General features: G+C 40.4%; 1 protein-coding gene across 6 annotated transcripts in view; it reads right to left on the bottom strand.

The window, feature by feature from the left end:
- Positions 1 to 22,607, bottom strand: part of LOC119908835 (sorting nexin-14-like) — a 37,918-nt gene that overhangs the window by 11,970 nt on the left and 3,341 nt on the right. For 2 of the 6 annotated variants that reach the window (XM_038726728.1, XM_038726726.1), the window contains exons 3-29: positions 22,483 to 22,603; positions 22,210 to 22,286; positions 20,466 to 20,544; positions 19,884 to 19,927; positions 19,709 to 19,796; positions 19,207 to 19,291; positions 18,348 to 18,504; positions 18,068 to 18,143; positions 17,866 to 17,910; positions 17,602 to 17,682; positions 17,236 to 17,350; positions 16,698 to 16,853; positions 15,146 to 15,270; positions 14,693 to 14,751; positions 12,560 to 12,586; positions 11,347 to 11,479; positions 10,887 to 11,073; positions 9,869 to 9,952; positions 9,660 to 9,760; positions 9,318 to 9,429; positions 8,654 to 8,694; positions 7,535 to 7,654; positions 6,755 to 6,878; positions 5,621 to 5,785; positions 5,177 to 5,272; positions 3,820 to 3,911; positions 2,846 to 2,902 (exon numbers count right to left, since the gene is read on the bottom strand). In XM_038726728.1, the coding sequence (XP_038582656.1) occupies positions 2,846 to 2,902; positions 3,820 to 3,911; positions 5,177 to 5,272; positions 5,621 to 5,785; positions 6,755 to 6,878; positions 7,535 to 7,654; positions 8,654 to 8,694; positions 9,318 to 9,429; positions 9,660 to 9,760; positions 9,869 to 9,952; positions 10,887 to 11,073; positions 11,347 to 11,479; positions 12,560 to 12,586; positions 14,693 to 14,751; positions 15,146 to 15,270; positions 16,698 to 16,853; positions 17,236 to 17,350; positions 17,602 to 17,682; positions 17,866 to 17,910; positions 18,068 to 18,143; positions 18,348 to 18,504; positions 19,207 to 19,291; positions 19,709 to 19,796; positions 19,884 to 19,927; positions 20,466 to 20,544; positions 22,210 to 22,286; positions 22,483 to 22,603 (2,647 nt within the window). Of the gene's footprint in view, positions 1 to 46; positions 65 to 2,845; positions 2,903 to 3,819; positions 3,912 to 5,176; positions 5,273 to 5,620; positions 5,786 to 6,754; positions 6,879 to 7,534; positions 7,655 to 8,653; positions 8,695 to 9,317; positions 9,430 to 9,659; positions 9,761 to 9,868; positions 9,953 to 10,886; positions 11,074 to 11,346; positions 11,480 to 12,559; positions 12,587 to 14,692; positions 14,752 to 15,145; positions 15,271 to 16,697; positions 16,854 to 17,235; positions 17,351 to 17,601; positions 17,683 to 17,865; positions 17,911 to 18,067; positions 18,144 to 18,347; positions 18,505 to 19,206; positions 19,292 to 19,708; positions 19,797 to 19,883; positions 19,928 to 20,465; positions 20,545 to 22,209; positions 22,287 to 22,482; positions 22,604 to 22,607 lie in introns of those variants that run through there. The other 4 variants (XM_038726730.1, XM_038726727.1, XM_038726731.1 and 1 more) reach the window with 4 other exon arrangements.

Below are 22,607 nucleotides of genomic sequence, written 5' to 3' on the forward strand. Positions count from 1 at the left end.
ACATCAAGGTGGTTCACTTCAGTTTATCAGTTTGATTTAGTTCATCTGACAGCAGCATTTCTCACTTTTGAGAAAAAATACCAACAATTGATTAGTTCCAGATTTTCAAATGCAGAGGTGGAAAGCAACTAATTACATGTACTCACATTACTGTAACTGAGTAGTTTTTTGTGTACTTGAACTTTTTAAAGTTTTTATAATCTGTAATTTCACTTTTACTTAAGTATGTTTTGTTTAAAGTATTGTGCTACATTTTAAATGTCTACTGTCTGTGGCTCCTGATCCAACGAGGGAACGAGTTACGCATGATGATACGGAAGATTTAGAAACGAGATTTTAGAAAGAGGAATCACGCTCCTCCCGAAGTTCATGCCCTACTTGTAAACAAGGTAGCTGGTTAAAGAAGTTTTCACAGTTTATTAAGAGGCTTTGCGCAAATTAGCCAAAAAGACATCGTTGCATGACGCTAATGTTGGTTGGCCTTAGCAACCTAACTAGTTAATGGTGCTGACGTCTATGATGTCCCATTAAAATGACCACCTGTTTGAATGTAAATGGGGACATAACTTCACATACAGCCCAGTGCGGCCCGCCGTCTGATCTGTTCTGCCACAGTTTCATAAAGAAGCAAAAAAAACTTCTTTTAATAACAAAGTCTCTAATGTTGTTTTGCGTCGATTGCTTTGTATCTGTCAAACTTAAATAGAAAGCATAATAAGACTTACGACGATTTAATTAAGTATAAATATTAAATCGGTATGTTTTAGGTTAAAAAAAGTAATGTTTACTGTGAGCTACTTTTTACTTTTACTAGTAGACTTTTATACCAGTAAGTTCATTGTAAAAGTTCATCAATGTAACACTAGTTTTACTTAAGTAGAATATTTTAGTACTCTTTCCACCTCTGATCTGACTGTTTTATTGTCATTGTGGCCTTTCACACATGCTACATCTGCTGTGGACCCCTAAATGATATGAGACAGAAAAACAAAAATGGGAAGTGGAACCAGAGGTGTGCGGACCGCTCGTTGCTGTGGAGGTTTCAGTCGTCTGAATGGAAATGGGAAGCTCAAGTTTCGCTTCAGGAGTTTCAGTTCTGAACGTTCACTTTAACGGCATCAAGGTCGTCTTGAAGATGCGACTTCACTTCAGTAAGTGTGAAATGTTTAATATTACAGCTGACGGCACGTGAGAAATTTCATTTGACCTAATCATATGACGTAACAGGTCAACAGCTTGGCTCAGAGTCAGACGATCCTCTAGCGTAACAAACAATTAACTCGGCTCTGTCCAAAGTTCATCAATACCTGTGAATCGAATTGTCACTTTTCTGTTTGTGCACCAACGTAACAAACAAGGTACTCATGAGTGAAGTTTAGTTGGGTATATTGTCAAATTATGGGGAAAGGCAGGCTAGCTGTTTCCACCTGCTTCCAGGCTTTATGCTAAGCTAGGCTAACCACAGCCTGAGGCTACCGCTGTGTCTCAAGTCGCGCCCTGTCTTGACAGCATAAATACATTTACGATTGTAAAAGTGAGTTCTTTTTTATTCATTTTTTAGTCAGGTGAGCAAACAAGCCGGCAGATATTTTGGCGGGTGATCCGCCTAGTTACAATTTGCCATTAGATTTAGATGAAGAAGCAGTCGAACGTTGCACTCCTCACATTAGAGGATAGTTGGGATGATTTTTTTGGTCCAATTCGTCCTCCAGACAATCACAGGGTGGTTCCTGAGCCGAGGCTGGTCGGAACAGATTATCAGCCCAAATGATCCCGGAGCGGCCAATGAGGAAGCGTCCCCGGCGTGTTGTGCATCTGCTCTATAAAATGCCTGCCGACTTCACCTTCTCAGCCTCGAGTTCATCCAGTAGGATTCTCTTTCGTTGGTTTGTTTTCAACCAGCTGACGACAACAGTCTGCCTCCATGTTTGTTTACGTCTGAAGTCCCTTGTGATCACGTGAGATTCTGTGAGATCCCAAGTCCCCGGAACCACCACCCTGAAACTGTGGTGTCCCACGTTTTTAATATCTGTTAAGATTTAAAGATCTTCTAGGTGCACCAGGCATTAATGCTCAATGGCCATGTTTGATTAAAAACAACACTAACCTGTCAAAATGTCCACACTACACGCACATAGCGTACTACATGTTGGTGTACCAACGGAAGTATCCAAATTGAGACACGGCTAACCTTTGTACGTAATGATTTCCATCTCACTCTCGGAAAAAAGGCTATTCCTTTAAAAAGGAAGCGGAAAGTGTTTTGTTATTGTGACTCAGCTTCAGCTTGTTAATCTCAGCTCCAAACTCTAAGCACAATCCTCTTCATATTCAGAGATCTATTGAATTCACCGATGCCCTTGTTGCATCATGGGACGTTACGCAATCTGTACTGGTTCAATAATAATTTAGTGAAAGCGGAAACACCTGCACTAAATTTAAATACGCAAATAAGAAGCACAAACTTCACATTTACACATCGCTTCTTATCTCTTTAGGATTCCCTCGGCTGTTTTTGGGGGGATTTATCCAGAAATGAAAGCACCCAACTTCCTCTCTGGGCTTAATATTTACACACAACGACTAAACATACTGCAACAGCGTGCAGGGCATTTATTTACCACAACTGAAGAGAGCGCCAGGCCTGGTTTACACTATATTCAAACATATTTCACATTTAAACATGCCGTGGGAAGAACTGATGCTCACAATGTGATGGATCTCCCGTGTCAGATGTTGGAGTACTCTCCTTTAAGATTTCATTCTACATGTCCACAAACATAAGACAGCGAGCTGAATCACTTCCTGTATTATTTCTTTACATTTTCCACTGTCAGTTGTTTACCTTGCAGAGTTCAGGGAAAAGCTCCTGCACGGCGATGTCCAGCAGGACGTACGTCATCTGAGGGGAAACGAGCAAAACACTTCGGTTAGAGAGGACACCTGGATGTGCGTGTGAGCGCCACTGGTCTGTGAAAACAATCATTTATAATACAGATACTAAAATACCACAGAGTATTCTGCATCTTTTTTTTTACCTTTTGTTGTTGTTGTTAAAATCATATCACATTTACAACAGAGAAATCTTTTAAGTGAGTGTCAAGAACTTTCATGTAGGGCTGGGCAATAAAATAATAGTGATAACTATCGCAATGTAATTTTCCTCAATAACAATATAATATATAATAGTATAATGTTCAATATATCAAATATTTGCTTCAATTAATTTGAATCAAACAAATTAGCACCTAATTATTCTATTAAAATATTTATTGAAAAAGATCATAGATTCATAGATTTGTGAAGTGATCCACTATTTGGCCTCAAGTGTTAAAGATAAGTTTAATTAACCATCTGGTTACTTCAATTTTCACTCGGGAGCAAAAATCAGCCTTTAAACTTGAAAGAAATAATGATTTGACATTTATCGTGATAACCTTTTTGGCCACATCGCCCAGCCCTCGGACGTAGCATCAAAATCAGATTGTGGTTGTATTTTTCCAGTTTTAAACAGTATTTTATTTGGAGAAACGCTGCTGTACCAGACTCCTCTGTGGTTACGTCAAATGTTTATCTGTCTTCATAAGACTCATTTGTATTGATGTAAACTGTGATGGGCTCATTCAAACACTTTATAATTATATTCAGTGTGGGTATCTGTACTTTTTGAACCTTTTAACAATACTGTGGTAACTTTGGTCACTATATTAAATATATATAATACAATTTCATACCGTTTGATCTCTAGAAGCGACACACCTGCAGAGGACACACCTGCTGGCCGATAAGAACTATGGAGGTTTCAGACCGTCTGTTTACCTGCTTGTTGAGGAGCGGCTGCTGGAATACTTCAAAGAGGAGCCGAATGCCTTCGTATTTTGCCTCCTCGCCGATGCACTTCCCCACAAAGTCTGAAATCAAAAACACACGCTCTTATTAAACTGATGTCACGGTGTGTTTCGTTGAACTCTCAGTCTCACCTAAAGTTTTCATGTAAGATGCACCTGAAGCACATCAGAAACGAGTGGGATCTCTTTTCATTCACGTTAGTCTGAGGCGACCACTTAAATGCTCTGACATCTGTTCCTTCCACGTTTCAACTCACTTGGAAGGAACATGCTCACATGATAACGTGTATTTCTGAGAACACGTAGTGAAACTGAGGCCTTGATTTTAGAATCCAGGGGAGACGGAAAATAATTTTTAAAAAATAGTCATGGAATATTAAGAGTTTTTAACAATCTATCACAAGGATCCACAACCATTAACTAACGAGACCATAGCGGACCGCCACAGTCTAATTTGCTCCGCCATAGTTTCAAAATGAACCGAAAGAATTTTACACAACATTTCAGACCTCTAACGTTGTGTTTTGTGGGCGCTGCTCCACGGCACTCTAAGCTCGCTCGCTCAAACACTTATAATCAGACTCGAGACAACCACTTTTCTTTTGAGTTAACTACGGTAACGGTCTCTTTTTGACACTTGTTTGTGAGAAGGCGATTAAGCTAGTCACACCTACATTTGGAGTGCACACGTATTCAAGCCTTTACGGTAAGTGAAGCGGCCCAGAGCGAGCTGACAGGCAGGTTAGAGACTTTATCCTGTCAGTTTGTCTCTTTACAAAGACAAGTGCTGCAGTATGAGAGTCCTGCCTGAAGAGAGGCTGTGAAGTGTTCATGTTACGCCGGACAAGAACCACATACAACATTATTTATCAAACCGGGTCGCACTGGATGAATTTAGCGCGAGGAGGAAACACATGTGACAACGTCCGGTTTACAAAATAAGGCGTCTGTACAGGATGGAAATAAGATTAATTGGATTATATTCACAGAAAGTATAAAACACATTACATGTTTCCATTAAAAGTAAAACACTTCACTTTATTGATTTAGGACTGCTGGAAAAACATTCAATAAATTTGTTGACTTTTGTTGCAGTTTCATCCAGTGGGTTTAGTTTTGTTTACTAGAGCACAACATTGTTTACAAGAGTGCAAAGTTCTTCATAGATAGCCTCTTAATTTTGCACCAAATTAATACATTTAACCTGTACAAAATTTTCTTCCCAGTGTTCAAGGACCGCCCAACAGTCTCAACATCGTGTGCGAAACAATGAACACCACATGAAGAAAACGTTGCCGCAGAATATGAGATGTTGGATGAAAACTGACCTGGTAAATATTTCATCATCTCCTCAAAGGTCTTCTTGGCTCTGACTTGTTTGTCCTCTGTGGTTCGCTGTACGCTGCTCTCACAGAAGACGGCGTCTGCGGGAATGAATCGGCACAAAATACATCAAGCAGTCCATTCTGAGCTTTTTATATTTGTTCTTCCAAAAGATATATTGTTGTTTCTGTCTCTGTAGTTCAAAGACGGAAGAGGAGAGACAACAACTGCACAGACTGCAGATTCTCAAACCATCACACGTAAAAACCACACCTGGTAACTCTGCTGTCCACTTTAAGATTTCAGCAGAAAACTAATTGTACATTTTATAATGTGTGGTTCAAAAACTACTTCCAGTCATCCTCAGAGTTTTAACAAACCTGTATTTAGTGGGAATCTGTACATGTTGTGCATTTATACTTGGGCTGTAAGAGGAAAGAGAGACGCACCTCTGAGCTGTGTGATGAGGGAGACCAGGTGGTGCTCCTGGAGGATCTGCTCCAGTTTAGACAGCATGTACTGGTCCATGTAGGCTTCGAAGGTGTTCTTGAACAGGATCCTCCCCGCGGCCAGGATGTGGTGCAGCCAGTCCGGTATGTGGAACGCCACACGACCTGTCACCCAAAACACAGAGTCCATACACCACTAAGCTGTGTCTGTATCTGAGGCAACAGTTTCCCATAAACACGGGACAGGAATGTGTTTTTGGACACTGGACGTTTTAAAAAATCTAAGTATTTTAAAGAATGATGGTGGAAATCTGTCCACTGATATGTGCAACTGATGACGGGAAGCAATCAAGACATGTGGAGACATCTTTAAGAACAGTGCAGACCTCAGTGTTCATCTTTTCTTCTACTATTTGTCTTCACTGCTGGCGTGTTAGTTACTTAATTTTACTTAAAAAACACTTAACAGTGGTGACAATGACGCTAACTGGTGTTAAACTGTTGCTGTAAATCACTTTTAATGCACCCTAACTATATTTAAATCTAACTTCTGACCTCATCCCCGTGCTGACTTTGTCACCTGATGGTTTTTCTCTGACATTCACGTGTAAAATGACACGCTTGAGACGCAGTTGAGTGGCGCTAAATGGCGTGAAATTACACAAGACACCGGTGTGTCATTCACACGCCATTCGATGCTACCAGGCTCTTCTCTTTGTAGTGTTTTTAAATTATGTCCTTTCAAATCATGAACTCGTCTCTGTGTTTTTTAGTCCCGCTACAAATAAACTTGCCTTAAAACAGCTGTGAAATTCTGATTTATTGCCTTCATTATCCTTTTTCCCCCATCTGGTGTTACCGTGTTTGTTTTGTTCTTTCACTTCCTCTCCTCTTTAACAGAAACGACACAAATGTAGTCAGTAAACCTTTAACTTGTTGAAACTGAGAAAAATAACTTCTGTTCAGAAACAAGTTCCTTCAGATGTTTTCCATTAGTCTCACACCTCTAAATAAGTTTCAGCTCTTGGTATCGAGGGGGAAGTGCAGAAGGTCAAAAGGTCTGTTGGAAGAAACCAAATTTGCTGAGCACTGCGTTATATTTCAGTAGAGTTTGATTTGGTGACCGTCACTTACCGACGTACATCATGTAGTCATACATGCCGTCAACAGGGACCATATCCATGAAGCAGTTTTGGTTGCTTCTCCACTCCAGACTCTCTGCCAGGTTTGCGTTGTTCTTGAACAGGTCGCTGAAGAGCTGCAAAGCGAATGATCAGCGAGAGTCACGAATATTAGGATTTTGAACAACACTGGATGTGAATCTTGAAACTTATCGGGTTGATCTGCGGAGTCACGTGAAGTAAACATGCCTTCAGCTTTGTGAAGATTAACATCAACTTGTGGCAGGAATGCATTGAAGCGTAATTTAAAGCAAACGTTACTCTAAGTGCTCCTGCGTCAAGCGACATTACGCTGCTGCAGGGGGAGAGCTTGTTCCTCCGGACTGGACTTAATTCTGTAATCAATACTGGGATGGGGGCTGAAATCACCTAATTAGAGTGGATGTAAATGTAGGTTTGAACATTCTATATATTGTGCTGACAAAATTAGTTTCCTGCCCAACTCTTATCATACAGACTTGTCTTCCTCCCTGAGGACAGAGGAAATACTTTTCCTCTCAGACCTGATAAAATGGATGTTTTTAAACCGACAGGAAAGCTCAGATAAAATGCTTCTGATTTGAGTTGTTTACCTCTTGAAGCTGATTATTAAAGTGTCAGACAGTCTGAGGACTTTGGGGATTTACCAGCAATGATAACACGAGACAAAAAGAGTACTCATATCCAGGCCTGGTGGGAGCATGTTTAGTTTGTGTTAAGAAGAATTTAATCTTTTTTTTTTTTTTTTTTATACCCGCTTGTTGTTCTCGGTGGAGGGGCTGAGGATGGTCAGCTCGGGTCTGCTGGGTTTGGGTTTTGGCGACTCGCAGGAGTTGATGAAGGACTGGATGAAAGGCTCCAGGTTCTGTCCTTTCTGGAAAAAACAAGACGTCAGTTAAGTTTCACTGTTTAATATCACCTGCGTCACGATGAACTAGTCACAGCACTGACGGAGGGCGCTGGCTACGTGCCGCTGTGAGCATTTATTCTTGTTGGCGGCGGGGTTTTTAATGTTCCACTGTGTTGAGTTTCTTCTTCTTTGTTGGAGGAGGCTATTGCAAACAATGCCAACAGACAGTGAGCAGATCATGTTGGAGCTGATCTATATATTTCCAGGAAGTTAATAATTTTCAAAACAACTTTAATAATTTCTGCTCAGCCTGATTTCCCTTGAGGATCCTGGACTGAACGGTTATGTGGGAAATTCAGGCTCCACTGACTGAACAGCTCTGGGAGAATAAAGAAAAGTTCTCAAGAGGTGACTGTGTGTCTTATCTTCCACTCCCACACCCAGAGGTCAGCCACATAGCAGCACCTCGGGAGGCTGTGGGAGGCTGGAGGTTTACTGATTACTTAACTTGAACTCCTCTTGGTCCTCTGATTAAAAGGAAGTTTCCATCATCACTACTCCCTGCACAGTTATTGCTGCTGGGGAAACAAAAGCTTCACGCCAGAAGTATTTCCTTTGTGCAAATATTGTTGTTGTTTTTGGCTTAACATGATTCATAAAAAAATCCACTACATCTTGTTGAACGCTCACATCCCTCTAAAAATCAACTCCTTTTATGCAGCGTGAGATGTTTGCTGGTTGAACTGACATTAACTGATTACATTGAGCAGTGGTTGGCTATATATAAAATGTAAACAGTTACAGAGAGTGTCTGTTTTCCATGCACTGGTTTTAAATGGACAGCCAATACCTTAGAAGGAGTAGTTTACCACTCATGTCTGTACTGTAAATGTGCAGCAACAGCAGGCAGTCTGTTAGCTCAGCTTAGCATAAACACTGGAGAATTTCTATAGGTAGGTAGGTGTACAAATATTTAAAAATACCTCCATTATTATTCTTCATTTCAGCTCAGGAGGGACTCACCTCTTTCATCAGCTTCCCTGGTACAGACTTGAAAATCTTTCCTGTAAAACAAAGACTCAGTTAACAATCTAAAATAAATAAACTTTCGGGAGGAGGAAAAGCTGAAGGCACCGATAAGAAAAGATGATGATGATGAAAGGTGATATTTAGAAAAGGTAGAAGGAGAAAAGTCAGCAGGTTCGCTTTAGATAAAAAGAACACATTTATAAGTGGACTGAATTTGGGGGGATCTGAAGCCCAGGTTGAAGACTGTGGTTCATGTCTGTGCGGTGCAGATCAGCTAATCCTGGCCAGGTTGGGGTTTAGTTTTTGCACCTTGACTTGACACCTTGTCTTGACGCAAGCATTTGTCAAGTAGGGAAGTATGTTGTCTGTTCTTTTCTAAAAGTCGCAGGGCTCGAAAATATGTTGGAATCACAATCTACAATTACACAATCTCTAATTGTATGAAATCAGGTTTGGTTGGACAACAGCAACGACCACAACTCCTTCACGGAGGGACCTGCGAATGTTGTCAAAGCCTCTAGCTGCTGCTCAGTGACCAGCAGGGCAACACGGAGGTTGCAGAGCACTTCCTGAAGGCATGGAGGGAATGCGATGCTAACAAGCTGACCAATCACAGTTCTTGTTGTCTGCGTCAAGTAAAGTAGTGAAGTTTACGTACCCAGGTTGACATCAGGCAGCATCCTGTCCAGGAACTGAGACTCCATGCTGTACGGAGACAGGAAGTCTGCCAGCAGCTGACTGTTACTGAGCTCTGGATGCCGCAGGAGTCTCTGCACACAAACACACACCAGCAGCTTCATACATTTACACTTTAATTCAACTGCTGTTCTGCTGCAACACAAACGATCAAATCTGATAAATGGGACAAACATGAAATATGCATTGAGTACTAAATCATGAGTTTCTAATTGTGTTGACAGCCTTCACTACAACTCTCACCCAACTCTAGAGCGTGCAGAACAAAAGTAAGCATGCAGTAATTTCTATTAAGGTTGAATACCTGTAAATATTCCTCAAATTCTTCTCTTTTTGATGTGAGGAACTCGTAATTCTTTGGTCCAATAATTCTTTTGGATGGAAGCTGCGCATCTGCAAATGTGCCTGGAAAATATTGATGGAATAAAACATTCACATGTAGCTCTTTATGGAGAACATACACGGAAAGAAATGTTTTAAACAGCTGTGGGCTAATGTTGTCATTAGAGTTACCGTGGAACTCGGTGAGTTTGGATTCTAGTACGTAGAACTCCAGATATCTTCTGTAGACCGACCACTTTTCAGTTTCATGACCAGCTGCAAGAAGAGGGCGACAAATTACAACATGTCTGACTGTTAAAGGCTAACGCGTGGGGAAGTTGATGACTCGAGCCACAGACTCCACTGACATTTGTCTCTGTGTAAAAAAAAATCTATTTGGTCTGAAAGCAAATAAATCTGATTAGTTATTCAATTGTCTGCTGCTTTTGTCCCTGGATCAAAATTATCAGTCAAAACAAATTCCTACTCCTGACCAACTCAAAGGGAAACCTGGGGCCTATATTCACTACGTTGGTGTTGTAATGACTCGTAGGCTTTGAATCCGTACAGTAAATGGTTTCAGCCGGCAGCTGAAAAGGTCGCAGACGACAGTGCAAACGAGAGTCAGAGTTGGAGAGAGGAGTTTGTCGTGTTGGAGTAACGTTAGGAAATAAAGTCTTGCTAGCTCCTCGACGTACTAGGGCTGCAACTAATGATTCATTTCATTAATCTTATCATTAATCTTGATTAATTGATTCGTTTTTTGGTCGATAAATTGTAAAAAAATGGTGAAAAATGTCGCTCAGCGTTTTTTTTTTTTTGTTTACTGTCACAGAGGAGGAAAGAAACCAGAAAATATTCACATTTAAGAAGCGAAAATTAGAGAACGTTTACTTCTTTTTTCTTTAAAACAGGACTCAAACTGATTAATCAAATAGTTGGCGATTAATCTGTGCAGCTCTAATCCATACACGACAAACTCCACTACTTCGTTTTCATCACCAGGTTTAACAATACCGAGACATTCCTTTAATGACACACATAATGAGTGACACATGTTTTGGGTTTACCAAACAATTTAGATAAATGTAGACGTCAGTAGGCCAAAGTGAAGTATGTTTCTATGACATGAAACGGCTCAGCGTTGTAGATCTACGTTCACATACCGGTAGAGTGCAGTGACAGAGGCTTGTGTTTCGCGCTCGCTCACCTTCCTTCCTGTCGTTGCGTTCCACGTCGATGCAGAAGACGGGGATCTTCTCCCTCTTGGCCTCGTCGTCGTAGATGTCGATGTAAGGGATGGTGATGCTCCAGGCCGACAGGTTCCTCAGGGCGCCCGGTGTGCTGGCCGGCTCGGCGGGGCAGTCGTCCTCCATCACGACAGTCGCCTCCTCCACCTGCAGGGACACAAAGAGCCAAACCGAGGAACAAATAATCACTTTTACTTTGAAGTTTGGTGAGGTTAAATTAAATTATGTGTAATTTTCTGCGTAACACCTAAATTGTGTGAGTGGAGGACAGATAAAATTATTTATAAAGGAGTAGATGGATGTATTGAAAGAAAGGATAAAAGGAAAGTAGATAAATGCTTCGTTTTGCAAACCGTCAACAGGAGGTAGAGATTCTCATCGCAGCTCCTAATTTTACACCCGTGAAAAAGACACACTCACCAAATCCTCGCCGAAGTCGTTCATGGCGCTGGGTGGCAGCATGGCTCCCTCCATGGTCGTGCTCTTGAACACACCTTTGATTTTGCTGCCAATCCTGCTGATCCCGAACGACTCGCCTCGTTTTGAAGTGTTTCTGGGGTGAACAGAGAAATACGCTGATGCACGCATCTAACCTGCATTACGACTACAACACGACCCCTTTAATCTCATCTCTTCAGTCTAAATATTCTGTCAGCTTTGTTTCCATCCTTCTTTATCACGCTCAGGTGTTTGAAAACTGTAAAATGACTCGTTGACAGAGCATTTACCTTCGTGTTATGACAACTGATGGGAAAAAAACTGACTTTCTCTGTGTGGTGCATCAGTCATGCAGCAGACATGCAGACAGCTAAATGTCTTTTTTAACCACGGGTAAAAGCAGCTTGTACATTTTGAAAACTACTTTCTAACGTTTAACCAGGTGTTGTGACAATATGTGGGCGCCTCACAAAGTGCCTATTCTTTCATTCGATATTTACTTATTTAAACACATATCTTGCGCATTTTAGACTGTATTTTATTGAGGGAATGATCTCATGGTGCAAAACAAAATGAACCTCTGATGCATTTGAGAAGTTTCACTTACTTCCTCTATGTAAGGGGAAGATATCACTCTGGTATCATATTGAAAATTAGGTATTGTACTGGCAAAGTTACAGACAAAAAAAAACTATACCTAGCCCTATTTAAAGGAGTTACAGATGTTTGCAAGTGGCCATGTTGGAAAGGAGACAAAGCAAAGCTTCTATTTTAACGTCAAGACACTGAACTGAACAAGACACAGTGATGCATCATGATGCTGCTGCATGTCAGCGTCAGTTTGAGGTTAAAAGGTTGAAAGTCTCATTCTAAGGTAAAAGAAAACTTCCAATCCCGGTCGGAGACAAACATCCATCATCTCAAACATGGAGTTAAAGTCAGAGTGCAAGCATCAGCGTGACACGCACACACAGACAAAAGCCCAGCAGAGGCTCATGACGTTAAGATTTGTAAATCAAGGACTAGTTTGTTACACAGGAGACATGTTTGATCCACAGAGCAGCGTACAGTTGAATTATACCGTATCTGCATGCATCATAATATGATTATAATACTGCGCACTGGTTGTTTGCATATAGTATCTTGCAAGCAGCAGACTCTGTGAGGCCAGGTAACATGCCGAATACCCACTTACCTGTTTTCTTCCAAACTGAAGCTATTTCTGGAATAGGATGCACAAGAGCAACTAATGATGACAGTTTGGACAAAAGACCTTCAAGGGAGCAAACCTTAGAGGGCTGTTCTCTACTACTAAATGCAGGAACAGTGTAAAAACAAAACACCTTTTGAGTGTTGAATCATGTCTGGTTTAGTGCGCTTTAGATTGCGAGCTGGGAGGGGGGGTTACACACAGTAGCTGATTCAGAGCAGACTCTATTCATTCAACTTACACTGTAAATTTCCAGCTAAACTGAGGCTTTTCTCTCTCTCTCCTGACATCCACCGGTCTTGTGCAGAGTTTTGCGTGCATGCCGTGCTGCCGACAGCTCCGTGCACGTCGCGGTTCCTCGCGGGTCAATTTCAAGTAGCCGGCTGTTTAAAAACGCTAAAATATTCTTTGGGCGGTTCATCGACGGTGATAAATTATCCGAAAGTCCCGCGAGGTGCGGACAACTCGGCACAACACCAGTGAGGCCGGGGCTCCTCTTCCGCCACCGCACACATACACGCTACGTACGCCTCAAACATGCAGGGCATCGTCTGCAGCTTCACCACGTCGGCGTACGAGAGGGAGGACAGCGTGTGGTTAGACTGCTTTCACTCTGTGTTTCTGTTCAGAGAGGTAAAACGTTTACACAGGAGACAAACAGGAAGGTACTACACAAGTTTGTACACAAATAAAAGTAACTCAACACCAGGCTGAGAAGTGGAACTTCACTGCCCTCCGTGGTTCAAAGTTTCATGTCTGTTTTACCTGTACATCACTGCAGCAAGGTGTTCATGAACATCTCTTCTTTTATCATTTGCAATTATTGCTCAACTCTTACACTAAACAGTGAGGAAAATAATTCACAAAAAATTCAATGAATTATGACAAATAAGACCCATAAACTTCAACAAACTGATTTTAAAATTAGTGGAAAACACCTTTAAAGAGATTCTATGGTCTCAGGTGAACGATGAAAAACCAAAAGTAGTAGTTATATCACTACCCACACACACGCTACGCCTACACATGCGCACTGCCGCTCCAGGGTTAGGGTTACAATTTTGGATTTATTCATGCACTTCAAAAAAATTTATTGAAAGTTATATTCTTTTTACATGTTTATTTACAGCATTAAACATTGAAATGTATATTGTAATAGGCTGCATATTAACTTATTGGGCGAAAACTGGTAATTCTATGTAAAATCAGACGTTGAGCACCCCCATATCACCAAAATGGCGTGATCCCTGTTTCACTGTGAAGCTTAGACTACGAGATTGACAGTGGAATCAGGCTCCGCCCATCAAAGCATCAAATCTTTGACTAGTGAGGGTCAGCTCTAGTAAGTATGTTTTTAGTTTAAGTAGTGCTTGTGTTCAGCATCTCCTTACAATTTGTTCGGTGTGGAACGTGATGTTAAATATAATGCCAGTAAGAGCGTCGCCATGATCTGCAGAACTTAAGATGGTAATTGTTTAAAATATCCTGACTTTAAACTGGCTAACAACAAGCCTAGTGGCTATTTTAGTTTAGGGGATATAAAGATATCTCTGTTCAAAGCATGTTGTACTCCACTCTCTACTGCGCACTTGTGGTCAAATTATAGAACGGCAAGTCTGCAAAAACTAGGACCTGATGTTACAATGAGAATATTACTCAAGAGACCAAGATGGTGTAGTGCAAGTGAGATGTTTGTGGCTGAAGGAGTAAGGACCTTTCATTCTGTCTTGAGAACCCTCTTGTATAAATTAATGCGCTGGCTTAATGGTTCACAAAATGAAATAATTTTGAGCTTGACCAATCCCATATGTCTTGATTGTCTTTTAAAATCATTTTAAAATTCTTCTAACCAGGATTTACTAAGGTGTTTTTATTATGTACAAATGTGTGTATGCGGGCATGTATATATATGTTTTGTTGTGGGTAAGATCTGGACCTTGAGTCTGTAATAAAGTTTTGATTGATTGATTGATTATGTTTGTATTATTTTTTTCAGTGGAATTCCCCCCCCCAGCACCTTGTCACATGTTTAACTCTTGTGTACTTTTATTCCCGCGTGACAAAATAAATTAAAAGCAAACTAAAAGTCTAATTTAAAAAACAGGCACTATAACATACCTGTTAATTCTTGAGTTCCTCGTTGGAGACTCGGCGCCTCTCAGCAGGTGTCTGAAGTACTGAACACAGAGAGGCGACACAGTCAGTGCACAAATTACAACTAATGTATGACTGGAAGTCCTGGATGTAGCACATTTAAATTAAATTTGAGGTAGAGCCAATTTTCATACTGTTGGGTAGTTTAATCAATAATCCATCTGCTTTGTTTGTTAAAAGCTGAACATGAAAGTTAACAAGTAACTAAAGCTGTGCGATTAATGTAGAGTAATTAAAAGTACAATATTTCCCTATAAAATGGAGTGAAGTATAAAATATATAAACTTTGTTATTTAGCAACAATGAAACAGTTGAAACCTGTATTTGTTTCTACTCGTCGTTCATAAAAGCAGGTGTGTATTTTATATTTCAAAACCTGCATGATGTGTGTGGGTGACTGAGTTTTTGGTGTCTCACTTCGTCGCTGTGACAGAACATCGGGGTGAAGACTTTCTCCAGCAGAGACAGGACGTGTTCGTACGCCTCAAACATGCAGGGCATCGTCTGCAGCTTCACCACGTCGGCGTACGGACCTTTAGCGACTGAGAGGGAGGACAGCGTGTGGTTAGACTGCTTTCACTCTGTGTTTCTGTTCAGAGAGGTAAAACGTTTACACGGGAGACAAACAGGAAGTTTCATGTCTGTTTTACCCGTACATCACTGCAGCAAGGTGTTCATGAACATCTCTTCTTTTATCATTTGCAATTATTGCTCAACTCTTACACTAAACAGTGAGGAAAATAATTCACAAAAAAATTCAATGAATTATGACAAATAAGACCCATAAACTTCAACAAACTGATTTTAAAATTAGTGGAGAGCACCTTTAAAGAGATTCTGGTGAACGATGAAAAACCAAAAGTAGTAGTTATATCATTATTAGGGATGTGACGACACACTTAGCTCACGAGAACGAGACTTTTAAACTATTTGTAAGAAATCTTCAATGATGAAATCTATGAGTGGAAAATAGTCTTTTATCCGACAGAAAAATCAGAAAATGCAAACAATGCAAGCTGCTGAATAATGTGAAACAGAACTGTGTGAAATAAATATGTGAGCCCTTTCCTTGTAATCTTGGTGCAATAGGGCAACATGCAATAACCACACTAGCACTAATCCATCAAACTATGTTGTCAACAACGTTATTTTCTTCTGTGTTTGTTTTCTTTTTGTGAAGTACAGCATGTCAGTGCTTCTCAGGTTCTTGTTGATGTGTTTTGTGATATGTGATGTTGTTTTTGTGACATTTTATTATGTAGCAACACTGCACTATAAGGGCCAATAAAGTTAACCTAACTATTCTGAAATGTTGCTTTACACATTTGTTTAAATCGCCGACAGTGTGAATGTCTAAATGAACAGGCGCAGTCTACAACAATGCACTGATTTGATGTGTTCTTATGAGCTGCATGAAAATATCAGCCTTATTCTGTCAGCTCGTCTGTGTGTCGGCGTTTCCACATTAAAAGACTCGAGCACTGAATAAAAAAAATTAGATTAATTTATTTAACACACTCAAAAGTGTTCCAAACATTGTTCTAAATTAACTCCATAAAGCAATGAAACGAAAAATCAATTCATGCCATAAAATGTGCTCAAACAGTGGTTGAATCTCAACATGTAGGCAACTGAAACTCACCTCATTACCTGCACCCACACTGCAAAAGGTGCGGCGGAACGTGACCAGTCTCTGTGATAGACTTTAAAATAGCTACTAACCTAAAATTAATAGCCTGCGTTCATATTAATATTTATTTCAATATCCCTACTAAACTGCTCGTAATATTCAGCCTCACATAAGAAATACGAAACCCATTTATTTTAACAGAGCCCTGTGACCGACTGCGTGGAACGGATCTCGTACAGATGCTGATATCGTGAGACAGCTTTTAACCTCGATATCGTATCGGTATCGTATTTAATACCGCGTGATCTCGTCCCGCCCCTAATCATTATAGCCTCTTACTGTTCCTTATCTCCTCCACGATGAACTTGTCGAAGCTGATCTTGTCGATGCTTTCGTCCAGGCAGTAGGTCTCGTACATGTCCAGCACCTCGCCGTGCAGACGCTGCAGCTCAGAGTCGCTCAGCTCCGGACTCAGGATCTTATCGTTGAATTCCTCTGGGGGAACCAACAAGAGGTTTTAAACAGTCAGACTGAAAGGGACATCATGGTTACAGGTCAAATTGTTATTATTCACCGAAGCTCCCCCACGCAAAAGAAAGACTCTTCTTCTTTCTAATAACTAAAGTGGAATCATTCCTGAGTCGTCCTCTGTAAAACAAGGGTAAACATGACGTGTCTGCATGTAAAGACCTCTACAGGACAAGCGGGTAAGAAAAAGACTGGATGGGTGATCGTTCATGTTGATCTTGGGGGGCTAACTAGCTTACTGAGATTGCGATAGGCTTGCATAGCTAGTTTTAGGGCTAGCTAAGTCACTGAGCTTTATCAGAGGATTAAGTTTGCAGGGCGGTTTACATATTATGATGACTGTTCGTACCAACGGTGAGGCAGAACTGCAGCACGTTCACGGCTCCTTCCTGTTTCAGGAAGTTCATGAAACGAAAAAGGAGATCCTGCTCTTCCCTGATCTCCTTCAGCTCCAACTTCAGCACCTGCGCAACGAGAGGGAGACTTCAGGTTATCTATCTATCTATCTATCTATCTATCGGAAACGTTTAAAAAATACGCGATATAAATAAGGCCGAAAGATAAACGCATGCAAGACGATACATAAGATACTGAACACACTGTAGCGGGACAAAAAGGTCAAAACCTGCAGTACAAGGTTGGTAATATTTATCTATTTAAATGTTTCTTGTAACAGATCATTGAGTTTGTAGTGAATAAGGTCTCTCTCTCTCACAGACGACTTCTTGTTGCTGATGTCTGCATATCTCTGTAAAAATGGAACCAGGGTAGACGGAGGCTCTGTGGCTGGTTCAGGCTGGAGATACAGAAGAAGCAAAATAATTAGTTGAGAAACCTGAATGCAATAAAGTTTCAATTAATTTAACTGAATTAATATCATGCTTTATGATATTTAAGTGGATCTACAGTACATGAACTTGTCACAGATTCAGATGTAACGTAACGGAGCAGTACTCCCTGAAATGTTCTTTGCACTTACTGGACTATTATCAACAAAGAGCAGCACCAGGAGGTTCACAGTGTCCTGAAAACGCAGAAAGAGAGACGGCGTGTTACCTTAAAAGTCCTGATTAACCTTCAACGCCAGTTTGCAAAACACAGAATGGAAAATGAACTTTTTTTACCAGTTATTGTCACGTCGTATCACTCCGACAGACAAACATTGATCCTGCTGGACTCACAGGGTCAGCCATGAAATCCATGGTGGGTAATATGACCGATCCAGCCATCACCTCCCGCAGCAGCAGAGCCAGAGACCTGAACACAGACAAACACACAACCACCACTTTTAACAACGTTTAATACACGATCATTTACTTTGATCATACAGTCAATGTGGGGATTTAACAGCCCCTCAGGGCTTTAGGACAGTTAGCTTACTTCCGTGTATGGAGCGGCTGTAGTTTACACTTCCTAGATGTGACCCATTTAGCCTCTGTCAGCTGGTTTGTGTCAGCCTACCTGCAGTCTGTTGCTTTGGGAGGCATGACGTAGGGAAACAGCATCTCGGTCAGCTTCCTCAGGTAGAGCAGTTCGTCTTTTCGGCTGTGCAGAGCGACGTGGAGGTCGGTGCCGTATTCATCCAGAGCTGCCTGTTGTAAAGCCTCCACGTTCTTCACTGCAGACAGACACATGCAATAACAACAGAACACAGAGTCTAGATCATAAACCCGGTTTCACCATTTTGCCAGAAACTCTAATATATGTGCTGGAAAGGCCAAAGGTTGAGAACATTTGTCATAAATCGGGACAAACACAGGAAATCTGGGGGGAACTGTGACACTGGGAAGAAAACCGAGAAAGAGCAATGAAATTTAGGAGGACTGGCAACCTCTGTGGCCTCCATGTTGACCGCCGTACGACAGCGTGTGACATCGTACTATTATTCTGCACATGCGGGTCGGTTCACACTGGAGTCTGATATGGGCCCCATTTAAAAAAAAAACAATGTGAACAGTCAAAAACAAAGTCTGTGAACGTAGCTTAGCCCAGTGTAAATCAAACAAAACAAAACAAACAGTATGACAATGGCTCCACACGCTTGTTCTTTAGACCAACTGCCTACTCGCATTTTTAGAGAGTGTAGCTTAAATTACTTATAAACAGAAATTCAAATGCATTTTGAAATTTAGAAGATAAGACAACGAGCAGGAGAAACAGGCTGCATGCAAGGTTGGAGCACTTTGTGTTCAGTTTTGTGAGGTGAAATTAATCATTTTAAAAGTTAAATGTAAAACAACCTAATAAATGAATATAAGTGAATGGACAAATGAGGGATATAAATAACAGAGTAAATAAATAAACTTTTGTTATCTGACACCTTTATCTCGAGCTTTTGCAATAATTTCAATATGCTTCATCGCAGCTTTCATCACTTTGTCAGCAAACACGGCAGGAACATCGACCTGGGAGAAGCAGCGAAAGACACAAAAAGAAACAATTAAAAGACAAAAAGTAAAAAACATTTCATGCCTAAATCATGAAACTGGCGTCTGAATTTCAACTCTCTGCTGCTGCTTCTTCTTCATCTGTAGTGGCTTTACTGATGCTGCTGGTTAGATCAACAACAAGCTAAACTGTGGGGTAAAATTTGTTTAGCTGTGAAGATTAGTAAATTAGAATTAACCAGCAACTATTCTGACCATTAATGAATCGTTTCATTAAGTTGCTCGCTTCAGCTTCTCAAATTTGAGAATGTTTTCACATTTTATAAACAAATCTTCATTCAGATTATTCAAGAAAATTGTCAGTTACAGCCTTATAAACGAATCTCTTCCTGTAGCAGCTCTATTTTGTCTGTCTGAGGAATGTTTAAGCGTCACCTTCTGAACCCGGCGGATGAGCACTGATGCGAAGAAGCGAAAGGTCATCCTCAGTTCGTCCACGCACGCCTCGTCATCTGTGATGTCCCTGAAAACCAGAAGAGGGAGTTCATAACGACTTCCTCACAAGTGTCTTTTTAAAATATCTTTCTCGAGACAATAAAACACTTGTTACCTGTACCAGGGGAACACAAAGTTCTCCAGAACTAACTCGAACACCTACAGATCAGGGACAGCAGAAGTTAAATCTGTACATTTTTACATGGCATGTGCATACATGAAGAGTTTTATTCTACAGAAACAGAAGACCAAAATTAAAAAGGAATTCTGTAAGTAACGGTCAGAAAATAGACGGATAATAAATTAATGGTTATTTTGTTAGATATTAATGGGCCCATATGAGCTACTTGCAGATAAATCGGTATTTAAAACAGCCGATAAACGACAATTAATAAAGAAACAAAGAGGCGGATCAAGCATGTTGCATAGTTTGTCCACCAGAGGGTGCTCTGCAACTAAACACAGCAAGCAGCTGTACTTTTGTTCAAAGTATTATCTATAACAATAAAAAAGTGAATTTTTAAACTGCATTATGTCATGTTATCTTGGTGAGATAGTCTCATAACTACACATAACAAATGTTTAGGGATAATCTTTGTTTATGTTGTGCGTTTCTGAAAAGGAGCAAAAAATAAATTGGATTAATTGACTAATCAATAATTAATTTCAGGATGAAACCTCCTCCCACTGAAGTTACCTCTGCTATTGAAGCGTCCACCTTTGAATGAACCTTCAGGTCCAACCATGGCTGATAGTTTTCAAGCAGCAGGGTCGGCCTGCAAAGAGTAAAATATATTTGTGCATTTTATCAGTCTGTGATTTATGATCTCAGAGATCATAAATCACAAACTGCACGGGTGTGAAAATTCCCAGCATTTTAATCGAACTAGTGAGCATGTCCATGCCTGACCGGACACATCTGTCCTACCTTGCTGCACATTTGATTTCTTTAAATGAATATTTTTTTGTAAACACATGTAAGAAGGCCCCTGGTCAGACATTGAGATTCATGGTTACTTACTTAGCTGTAATTAATTTTGTGGGTATAACCTGCCTTGAGCCGAATCCCATCATCAATGATTTTGGCTGTCTGGTGCAATACTGCATAATAATATCCACTAAGAGGAAAACTAGCTTAATGTGTCCTCACAAAATGACATTATCCAAATTAAACTAGACTTTAATGGTGTTTGGTTACCAAGGAAAATATGTTGACTGTACCAGGAGTAAACAATAAGTATAGTAACCATATAAAGCAATAACACACACAAGCCTCACCTACTTAACATTATAATTAAGTAATAACACAAAACGTATCCATCTTTACAGTCAGCAAAAGGTTCATTGACCTGCTTTATTCACTCTGTACTACAAACTTTGGGTAGTTTAATCCAGAATAAATAATTGTATTTTATAGATTATATTTTATGTATGTAAAATCTTGATCAGCCAAGTAACTATAGTTGTGAAGTTACTATAGAGATGTTGGACGTCCATGAGCTGAAACGTTGAAAATCCAAAAAAAAGCACCTCTCTCTCTGTCTCTCGAGCAACATCTACTAAAAGATATAAAATATTAATGTCAGGGAGTAAAATACACAGCATTCCCCTCTGAAATATAATAAGGAAGAAGAAATATAAAGTACAGGGCTGCAGCTGACGATTGTTTTCATGTGTCAAAGCTCAAGACGGCGTCAATAAATTTCTTGTTTTGTCCACGACCCAAAATATATTCAGTTTACTGTCACAGAGGAGGAAAGAAACCAGAAAATATTCAGATTAACAAGCTGGAATCCAAGAACTTTTGTTCTTAAAAAATTACTCATACCTTTAAAGAGGTCATATTCTGCTTTTTGTCTTTTCCTCTCTTCTTTATTGAGTTATATTCCTTTTTTGTGCATGTAAAAGTTTTGCAAAGTGAAAAAGTTCCCATCTCCCACAGAAAACTCTGCTCTGAACTGAAAACAGCTCGTTTGTAGTCCAGCCGCTTCCCTTTCATCCCTGTGACGTCACAGGGATGAAAGCTAAATGCGCCTCATGTAACACTCGCCAAGCGGCTACTCCGACAACACAGGGTGAAAAGAGGAGCTGCAGCAATGTGCAGCATGAAAAAAAATATGGTGTTTTTTGAAAATTAAACCATGTAAACCAGTTCTGCTACAACCTCTAAATAGGATTTTGAACCTGAAAATTATCATAATATGAGCTCTTTAATCGACTGTCAAAGCAGTTAGTGATTAATCATTGTAGCTCTAATAAAGTAGCATAAAAAGTAAATACTCTACAACTAGTTATTTACCTTCCGCCAGCGTGAAGAGGCAACTGAATAACAACAGAGCAGATTTATATGCATTTTTATGTTGTTTACACACTTGCTGAGTTTTCAGTAAGTGTTTATGTTCAAGTAAGTGTTTATCTGTTCAGAGATCCTGTGAACGTACCGGTGACGTTTGCACTTGACCTTTCCACACACGGCACAGCTGTGGCCCAGAGGAAACAACTCCTGCTCCTGCCGCTGCTGGAGAAAACAAACCTGATATATCACACACTCAATTGTGGAAAACATATCTGTGTATGGAAACTAGGGCTGCACCATTAATCTAATCCCAATCTTGATGTTGTCATGTGCAGTCCCAAATACAGCCCTGCAACTATCTCTCAAATCTCTCTGAAATGTCAGGAAGGTTCCAAGTCTGGTCAGATGTTTGACTTACTGTGTTCCTTGGCTTTATGTTGAAGAGGATATTTGGGAGAAGGGACTCTGGTCCGAGGGAGCAGTAGAAAGTGACGACACCGGCCACAAACGACCAGAAGACCATCAGGATGTGGATATACCTGG

Source organism: Micropterus salmoides, unplaced genomic scaffold, assembly GCF_014851395.1.
Source record: "Micropterus salmoides isolate LMB-PRFRI ecotype aquatic unplaced genomic scaffold, ASM1485139v1 Ms_hic_scaffold_18, whole genome shotgun sequence".
NCBI lineage: Eukaryota > Metazoa > Chordata > Actinopteri > Centrarchiformes > Centrarchidae > Micropterus > Micropterus salmoides.